Source organism: Crocuta crocuta, unplaced genomic scaffold (assembly GCF_008692635.1).
Source record: "Crocuta crocuta isolate KB4526 unplaced genomic scaffold, BGI_CrCroc_1.0 scaffold7, whole genome shotgun sequence".
NCBI classification, from domain to species: domain Eukaryota; kingdom Metazoa; phylum Chordata; class Mammalia; order Carnivora; family Hyaenidae; genus Crocuta; species Crocuta crocuta.
In genome coordinates this window covers 1,334,009-1,343,432 of record NW_027531904.1, presented here as the reverse complement: position 1 = coordinate 1,343,432, position 9,424 = coordinate 1,334,009, and the positions used below count along the sequence as shown (strand labels likewise).

Sequence of the window (9,424 nt, the reverse complement as noted above, 5' to 3'; positions counted from 1 at the left end):
GACTATATATATATATATTTTTTTTTTTTTTTTTCCTTAAAAAAATTGCTAGGCTAATCAGAAAACCGAGAAGGCTTCAAACAGACATGCTGGCTTCTGTGGCCTGGCAGAGTTCTGGTCCTTCTGTGCTCCAGGCTAGTGGTCTGCAGAGCTCAGAGTAAATTAATTCTGCTGCAGACCAAGGGCCTTAGGTCAGCGAGTAAGGAAGGTATTAACCCTGATGACCGGCTGGAGTGCAGCACATTGGACATGCTGTGACCATCCCAACAAGGGTGGATCTGAGATTTAGAAGGACCAAGAGCAGTGCTCTCAGCCAAGGTACTGGAGGGTCTCTTCAAATTCTGCCAGTTGAACGTCCATTAGCACCATTAATACATTCGGTCCCTCAGTACCCAAGGACTGAGGGCAGGATGCACAGTGGAAGTGTTGTAAAACTGGCCAAACAGCACAGACTTGTCAAAGCACCTGACCGGTAAAACGGATTCCCTGATCACTGTGAAGTTCAGCCCCCAGGTAGGAATATTTTCTTCCAACAGAGTTTTAGCCACAGAAAAAAAACAGTGGTCTGTCTGCAAGAGAAAGCTTCAGTCCAGGGAGAAAACCTACAAACCATGACTAAAACTATCCAAGAGATGGAGGAAACTGTCTGAAATTTACCTGCCAAAACGTGCTTGGCCTATTGGGTAATTTAAAGAGTCTTAGGGCATTGCAAACAGGTTTCTCTGCATTTTGCATTGTGGGATGAGGGTGGGATGAGGGAGGTGGGCACATTTTTGGCCTTAATATTTCCTCAGGGCACCTGGGTGGCTCAGTCAGTTAAACATCTGACTCTTGATTTTGGCTCAGGTTATGATCTCGCAGTTCATGAGATCAAGCCCTGCAACGGGCTCTGTGCTGACAGTGTGGACCCTGTTTAGGATTCTCTCTCTCTCAAAATTTTAAAAAATGTATTTCCTCACCAGTATTGGTTCATAACTGCTGTCATTTTGTTAGTAGACCAATGGTTTAATACATGTGCAATCGTAAGTGGTGGGAATTTTAGAATTTCTGGTAGGGGCGGAGTGTTAGTTGGTCCAAACCAGAGTTCTCTCTCTTTTTGTTGAACCAACAATATATTAGATTGCTAGTCCTGCTTTTCATTTTCGGGGGCCAATTGCTGAGCATCTCTGGTCAGTTTTTCCAAATGATTGTGTGGGAGAACATCCCTTTGGACCAAGACGGGGGTTTGGCTATTGGTTTCTCTAAGAGCCGCATTTTTGGTGGAAATATTAGCAAGGTGGTTTCCTTTGGCCTCTAGGGAGTCGGTTCTGGAATGCCCTGGAACCTTAATAATATTCGCAAGTTGTGAGCTATGCCAAAGGCTAACTGGATTATCAGTTTCATTATTTGAGGTTTTACCCTTGGCTGAGGTACAAGTATGAAAGTTGGGCCAAAGGAGCCTAAGGTAAAAGGGACCACCAAAGTGACTTCAAAAGAAGCTGCAGTGGTATTATATACCCATCATATTTACCATTTTCATCCTTTAAAGAAGCACCATCAGTAAACCATGAAAAATCTGCATTGCTTAGAGGAATTTCCTACACATTGTTACAAGGAATCCGACGGGGATCCGTCAGTATTAAGCAACTGCGAGAGGTCTGGTCTGGGACGAAGGCTCAGAGAACAGCTGGGGAAAGGTCATTGAAGCGAGAAAGCTGGAGGAGGATGTCCTAGGAGGTGAGGTGACAGGCTGCCAAGTAGTGAGTGTGAGGGGGAATTTAGGACTCAGGCTTCCGCTGCCCGGGGCACAGGATGCTTAGAGCGGGTCCCATGGCCTCAACTAAAAGGCAATGGCAGCAATGACTCTGAGGAGAGGGGGTATCCCTGTGCTACATGGTCATGTTGCTGATGATGGTCCCATGTTTCGGTGGGGACTCGAAGGCATCCCCTCCCCTCTCACATATAAACAGGGAAAGGGGAAGTTGATAATTAGGACATCTGAGAACTGGGAGCCTTTATTCCACTTTGCTTTAAAGTCTCAAAANGTAGAGGTTCAGTCAGCCGTAAGAGAGAAGTTTGGAATCTAATTTCAACAATAGCCGGCCAGTCCCAAAGAAACGTCATTAATTGGCGCTTAGTTTTAAGTTTTGGGAGTTTCTAGATGCCATGAAAACTACCTGGATTCCAAATGTAGTCCTTATTTCAAAACTGCAATTTCTATTTGGAGACTTTTTAAAAAAAACTTTTGTCTACTGTTGATTTTTGAGAGAGAGAGACAGAGTGCGAGTTGGGGAGAGGCAGAGAGAGAGGGAGACACAGAATCCAAAGCAGGCTTCAGGCTCCGAGCTGTCAGCACAGAGCCCAATGTGGGCTCAGTGGGTTCAAATGTGGGTTTGAACTCAGACTGCAAGATCATGACCTGAGCTGAAGTCGGACGCTTAAACAACTGAGCCACCCAGATACCCCTCTCTTTGGAGACTTTATGTCCCTTTAAGGCCAAAAGTTTTAAGCAGGTAAATGCTGTTTTCTGTAAGGAAGTTTGAGAAAGGGAGCAGAGAAGGAAATCATCTCTGTGGTGGAACAAACATCATCCAAGTCAACTTGTAAGGTTTGTGAAAAGTAAGAAGGGCTCTCTGTGTAACCCTGGGGCATTACTTTCCAACTATAACCAAAAAGATCCTTCTCAACTAGAATACTGAAAAATGCACTGCATATTATTAACTACAGTGAGGATTTGCTTTTAGTAGGAATAGATGTCAGTAGCATTCAAAGGTTGGAAAGAACAGAGTACTGAGGAATAATAATATTGATTGCCTAGAGGTCATGGACAAACTGCCATCTTCAGCCACTGAGTTTTTTCACAAGTAAAACGGGAATATTACAGGGGCTAAGAAGGCCTTGGACCCTGTAATCATCTATTATGGGTTTGATGCCTTGAAGGACTTCTTTATTTATAGAGTATTGATTATTTCACAGGAGGTTTTGAGGGATCTATTTGAATCTTGTTTAGAGGTGTACTGTGGATTCTGGCAATATCAGTTAAAGATCTCCCCCTAAAAAGGATGGTAACTGATGCATTAGGGAACAAAGGATTGGTGTCCCCAGACTCAGCTCTAGTGCTGTCAGAGGCAGAGCAAATAACAGGTGTCAAAGGGTCATGTTAATTCACAAGCTTGGCTACTTTGATTACCACTGTCAGGTCCTTTGGGAGAAAGAAATTCTGGCATGATATTTTTCTAAAAATCTCAGCCCAAAAAAATAAATGAGAAAAGGGTGAGTAGCCCTCAATGGACCTAAACAAGAGGGGGTAGACTCAGAGATGGGAAACTGCTGAGGTTTATGAAGGCCCCCCCACTATCTGAACTGGTTTAGGACCCGAGATGGCAGCTGCCGTGGATTGCGGGCTTGAGCAACCGAAGTGCAGTTCTGAGGATGAATTTCTTTGTCCTTATTGACAGCCAATCAGGAGAGTGGTTTCTCTGAGCTGATCTGCAGTTCCTAGGAGCCCCGACACTGGGGAATTAAGAGGACGTTATAAAGGCTGCAGGGGCCTGCAGTGCTTAACTTTGTCACAGTCTTTTTCCACGGTCCTGGCCCTTTGCAGTAATAGCAGATATTAGGGGAGGGTTGGTTGTCTCTAGAGGCATTCATTTGCCAGCACTGAAAATTGAGAACTTAAGCACTCTTTTGTTTTAGAGGACTCATCTGGAGTATAAGTGAGCTGGCCTGCCCAGTTACGCGGTTTCCCACTCCATCTGGTCCTTTTAACAAAAATAAATATCCGTGTTCAGCCCATTAATAAATCGAGGTTAGGGGCACCTGGGTGGCTCAGTCGGTTAAGCATCTGACTTTGGCTCGGGTCATGATCTCACAGTTTGTGGGTTCGAGCCTCTGCGTCGGGCAATGCTGACAGCTTGGAGCCTGCTTGGGATTCTTATCTCCCTCTCTCTCTGCCCCCCTTTCCATTAACGCTGTCTCTCTCTTTCTAAAATAAACATTAAAAAATTTTTTTTGAAAAAATAATAAATTGAGTTTAATGCTACCTGGGGAGATTCCATATCTAAAGGAAGACCAGAATTTTCTTTAAAGCTAAGATTGTAATAGTCACGAACAGGTTCACCAGGCTTTTGCGTGCAAGCCTGAATTTTGTTCCAATCAAGAGGCTTAGTAAAAGCTACCACCATCTGTTGGTAGAGTGTTCTTAGCATCCTGCCCAGAGTGAGGGGTCTGTTTCACTAACTCTCCTTCAGGATGTTCCCAGTGGGCTAATTTCATCCAGTGTTTGGCCTGGCCCTCACCAACAAGCATGTGTACTAATAGAAATCTGAGAAACCAGGTTGGTCAATTTGAATAACTATGTTAAATTCTTCAGCAAACCTTACAGAAGTCCTCAGCCATGTTAGGAAAGTCATTAACTATGGCTCACAATTTGGCCGTGTTCCAGGGAACAGAAGCAATGTGGAGTTTGTTTGGATCCTCAGAGAGGCAGATTTTAATAGGTCCAGGAGAGGAGGGGACAGTTCCTTCAGAGGAAAAAGGCAGGTTCCGTGAAAGGATTAGCCTGAGGGACCATAGGGACGTGAGGAAGCCGGGCAGGGAGTAAAGGGAAGATGGCACCAGAGATGGGATCCAAGCCCAGAGGCTGAGGCTGTGAGACAAAGTGGACGGAGAAGGGGAAAAGTGGTCTCAGCAGCCCTTTTTTCTTTGTTTGTTTGCCTCAGCTAGCATATATTCTAGATTCCTGATGCCATCTAGAAGCTTCAAAATACCAATCAATACAGGCATCCCATTCCGTTGACAGTTTTAGAGCCAGGTCTGTCCAATTCAGTTTTGAGAAGAGTAAATTTAGGAAGAAGGAAAGTTCCCCACCAAAGGTCCAAATTACTTTTCATTAAGGTGGTCCGTTTAGTTAGAAATGCACATGAAAAGGGACCACAGGTTTTGAAATATAAAACCAGCTGGGGTCCCAGACGGGGGGGAGGGCACTCTCTAAAGCAGTTTGATAACTGGGACCCCATTTCTTAGAGGTTTGTTCTCTAGAGAAAAAAATTCTAACTCCACAGTTTCACCAGAACGACCTGGTTCCAAAAGGAATTGGGATACTTTACCAAAGGCCAAATGAGTATTCTCAGAACAAAGCCTTAGATTGCAAATAAAGTCTGGGGATCTCAAAACACAGAGCGGAGTTTGGAATCCAAGAGGAAAACTGACCTTCAAAACTCCGAGGTCAGCAGGAAGGCAGTTCATTCGACTCTGGGCACAGCACCTGTTTGCTCACCAGCTCCCGAGCTGTTGTGGCTCTTCTCTGGACCTCACCTCCTATCACCAAATAATGGTAACCTTCAAAATAAAAAGCCCATTGACGCACCTAAATGGCTCAGTCAGTTGAGCATCTGACTTGATTTTGGCTTTGGCTCATGATCACAGGGTCGTGGGATCAAGGCCCACATGGGCTCTGCACTGAGCATGGAACCTGCTTCAGATTCTCTCTCTCCCTCTGCCCATCTCTCCCCTCTCTAAAACCTCATTGTTTTACCAGCAAAACCTGGGTTTATTTGGAAGCAGAATTGCAACTCAGGGCATGAAGGGTACACCAAAACCATAGACAAGTCCTATCATAAAGGAGCGGAAGGTTACTTAATGAAGGAGGAAGTCAGAAGGGACTGTCCTGAATGAAAGTTCACTGGAGACAAGCAAGAGTTCAGGGTGATGACAGTTTCTTACTGGCTGAGTTGCTGGGGTAGTTGATTTCTCCTAGGAGATGCAACCTACATCTTTCCCTCTTGGGGTTTGTTATTGACACCACTTCTTGCTCTATGGCTCCCCCTTCTGCCCTCTCTAATCTATGTGAGAGCAGTTTACCATCATTAACTTGCACCACTATTACAGTACTCCTGTGAGAGCCCCCATTGGTGTCTGGGGAGGCAATATCTTGCAGGGACAGGCCGAGCTTTTATTTGGTCCACCTGAGTGATAAACAGAATGTTGGGTGGCTGCATGGGAGTACTAGCCATCAAGTGAGTTCTAGAAGGACCTTTAATAAAAGATATCCAATCAGTTCTTCCTCTCTGGTATTCTCTGCACACCTGATAGCCAGAGCTCCCCTTTGGGAATTTTAACTCAATATAAAGATGAATTTGGTGGAAAAGCCAATCTGTTTTTCTATTCAGAAATATAAAGGGAACCTCATAAAAGTTATGCTTAAAGTATTAAATCCAGAGTTTAGTCTAAACTAGCCCCCCAGTCCTCCATATAACATGAATAAGTTAACACGAACTCTGGCTCTACGGAAAGACCAGATTTGTGCAGAACACCTCATTTGTGACAGAGCTCACCTTGACCCCGGCCGGAGGGGCAGTATTCGCTCCATTTTAAAGATCAAGAAGCTGAGGCACCGAGCGATCCAGCAACTTGCCCCAATCCCAAGGCTTTCGATGCAAGTTCCAGGTTCTGTTGTTCTCCATCACAAAGGCTCTGCAAAATATGAAAAGCTTCTCTAGGCACTTAGCTTTCTAATTTCTCTTTGAAGGCTTTTTCCGAGCCCTTCCAGGCTGTGTCATCTGGTAATGGAGCCTGACAGTAGGCAAGATAAAACTGACACCATTAGCACAAAGAAGTATGCCCTACTTTAAAGATAACACAATATTTTAGAAACTGTCACACAGCTACAGATTCATGAAGGAGTCACATCTTGGCATTTTTGAGGGATATTTTGGTCCAAGCAAGTATTAAAGAATGGCTCCTTTATATTGTAAATGTCCTCTGATGTGCTTAAAATATGACCACGATTGCCCAATGTGGATTTGGCTGCGACTCTTCCGGTCCCTCTGTACGGGGAGCACAGAGCCCCTGGGCTGTCTGTCCCTTCCCACGGCAGAGCTGTTGACAGAGCCCCCATAGGCCACTCCCCACTGCGCCCTGACGGGTGGGGTAGGACAAAGTGACCTCAAGAAAGTCAGAAGGAAGAAGAGGGAGGAACATTTGGGGGCTCTTGCAACCTCATAAAACCCAGAGAAATAAGTGAATGGATGCAAGTGATGCAATGGGGCCATAGAACAGCCAGATGTGTCCCATTTTCCCCGTCTATCAATTTAAAGGAGCTCCCAATCTCCATTTCTTTACCTAAATGATGTGGAGTGTGACTTAGTTTCTCTTAAGTGGTTGGCTGGGCAGTTAGTCCCTTGGGCTCATTTTCTGTTACAGGAAAGAGGGCTTTTGTTGCGGGGTTGGGGGAGGGGGCTGGGAGAGCACTCACTGGTTGGTGAGGAAGGCCTCAGACCCTTTAAGGCAGACGATGCTGGAATTATAGGAGTTTCCATTCGGAGACCAAACAGACCTAGAAGCTGCAAAGAGGAATCAGGTTGTTGATTTACTGAATCAAGCCGCTTGGGCAGTTTAATGAGGTTTCGACTAAAACTACTACCCTGGAATTTCTGGGCTAACAAGGGACCGAGCGGGGAAGTGCTGAGGCACCTGGGCTTGGGGAGGCCAGAGCTCTGTCCAACCTCATTAGCACCTGATGGGACAGTGCAGGCCCCGCACGCCCATCCCAGGCCTGACATTGAATCAGGAAGCATGGTTTCCCTCAGTAAGCCTTTCCCCTCACCGGCCGCCCTCAGAAAGGAGGGTCTGCAGCGTATGTGATACAGGTGTTTTAATTCCGGTGATTGTGAATGGCCATCAGGGACTCATGAACCACCTAAAATATGGGTGTGGTTTTTGTGGGTAGAAGTCATTTTCTGGACTAAGGATCTAAATCTCAGCAAATTCTCAGAGGGACCTTCCTTAATAAAGAGTGAAGCTCTGACACCCCCCAGGGTTGACCCTGGAAAGAACACTCCAGATAGCAGGATACCCCAGCAACGTGATCTCCACTTTCTGCTTCTGAGGTCTCTCCCTGCATGATTGGCACCACATTCTGGCCTTGGGGATACTTTTTTTCTGAGGCAATTAATCTGTATTAATGAGCCATTCATTCATTTCCCATGGCACAGATGAANGGGATCATTTCACAATGCTGATGACTGGGCCACACACCAGACATTCTAACTTCATTGTTCTAGGAGGGAGCACCTTGGATGATTCTAATGTGCAGCCAGGACTGATAACCTTTGGGCTTGGACAAGGGACGGAGACACAGAACTGAACTAAGGAGAATAGTTTTTTATCTCCTCTGCCATTTTTGATCACTGGTTGAAAGCGCCTGAAATACTCTAGTGTGAGGGTTTTAATTTTAACACTGGTTCCCAGCTCAGAATGAAAAGGATTCAATGCAGTGGTTAATATCTAGGGGAAGGGAAATTGTTAGCATGCATGCAGATGCTTTCCATCTTAAATGATACACACCTATACGTGTATGTGCATATTATACATGCTTGTGTACATAACACGTGTACATGTATGCATGTGTGTATACACACACACATACACATACAAAGGTTAAGTGCACTCATGTTCAACTTCTGTTCCCTTCTGGTCCCAGCTCCCTCCACTCAAACGCAGCCTTAGAAACCCCACCCAGGAACATAATACAGAGAGCACAATACCTCCTTGCACTTCCCTCTATGAAGTTGTACTTCTCTGACACAAAGAATGGTCCATTCAGGGAAAATTCTCTGCTCCTTTCTCAGCGGATGATAGTAGCAAATGCCATTTATTTTGTGTTTGCTCTGTGCCGGGCACCGTTCTCAATGCTTTTCATGGGTCCACTTAGTCCGTCTTCACAGCAGTCTGAGCAGAAGTGCTCTTATCCCCATTTTGCAGATGAGAAAACTAAGGCACAGGCGGCTTAAAGACCTTGCGCAGGTTGGGGCAGAGCTGGGATTCGGACTCCAGTCTTTGCAGCCCTGTGCCATCGAGCCACCCGCTGGGACACGGTGGGGCACACCATCCCCGGGGTCCTGTGGGGAGAGGGGACCGGGGAGGCCAGCCTGCAGAGCCTGAGGGTGAGCATGACTGACATGTTCTTTCCCCCTCGCAGGCTTCATCCCCCCTCCCCTCATCTTTGGGGCCGGCATCGACTCCACCTGCCTGTTCTGGAGCACATTCTGCGGGGAGCAAGGCGCCTGCGTCCTGTACGACAACGTGGCCTACAGATACCTGTACGTCAGCATCGCCATCGTGCTGAAGTCCTCTGCCTTTGTCCTCTACACAACCTCGTGGCAGTGCCTGAGGAAAAACTATAAACGCTACATCAAAAACCACGAGGGCGGGCTGAGCACCAGTGAGTTCTTTGCCTCTACTCTGACCGTAGACAATCTGGGGAGGGACCCTGTGCCCGCAAGCCAGACCCATAGGACAAAATTTATCTATAACCTTGAAGACCATGAGTGGTGTGAAAACATGGAGTCTGTTTTATAGTGACTAAGGAGGCTGAACTCTGTATTAGTAATCAAAGGGTCATTTTTCCTAAAAAAAAAAAAAAAAAAAAAAAACAACAAAAAAA

General features: G+C 45.9%; 1 protein-coding gene and 1 long non-coding RNA gene across 2 annotated transcripts in view; one reads left to right on the top strand and one right to left on the bottom strand.

Moving 5' to 3' along the window:
- The window catches only part of LOC144240156 (uncharacterized), a 15,710-nt gene extending 7,738 nt beyond the window's left edge, over window positions 1-7,972 (bottom strand). The window contains exons 1-4 of the long non-coding RNA XR_013337623.1: window positions 7,835-7,972; window positions 7,235-7,322; window positions 6,315-6,453; window positions 5,191-5,319 (exon numbers count right to left, since the gene is read on the bottom strand). This is a non-coding gene — a long non-coding RNA (uncharacterized LOC144240156). The remainder of the gene's footprint in view (window positions 1-5,190; window positions 5,320-6,314; window positions 6,454-7,234; window positions 7,323-7,834) is intronic.
- Window positions 1-9,424, top strand: part of SLCO3A1 (solute carrier organic anion transporter family member 3A1) — a 244,776-nt gene that overhangs the window by 226,043 nt on the left and 9,309 nt on the right. Inside the window, exon 9 of the mRNA XM_077774251.1 lies at window positions 8,960-9,202. Within this exon, the coding sequence (XP_077630377.1) occupies window positions 8,960-9,202 (243 nt within the window). The remainder of the gene's footprint in view (window positions 1-8,959; window positions 9,203-9,424) is intronic.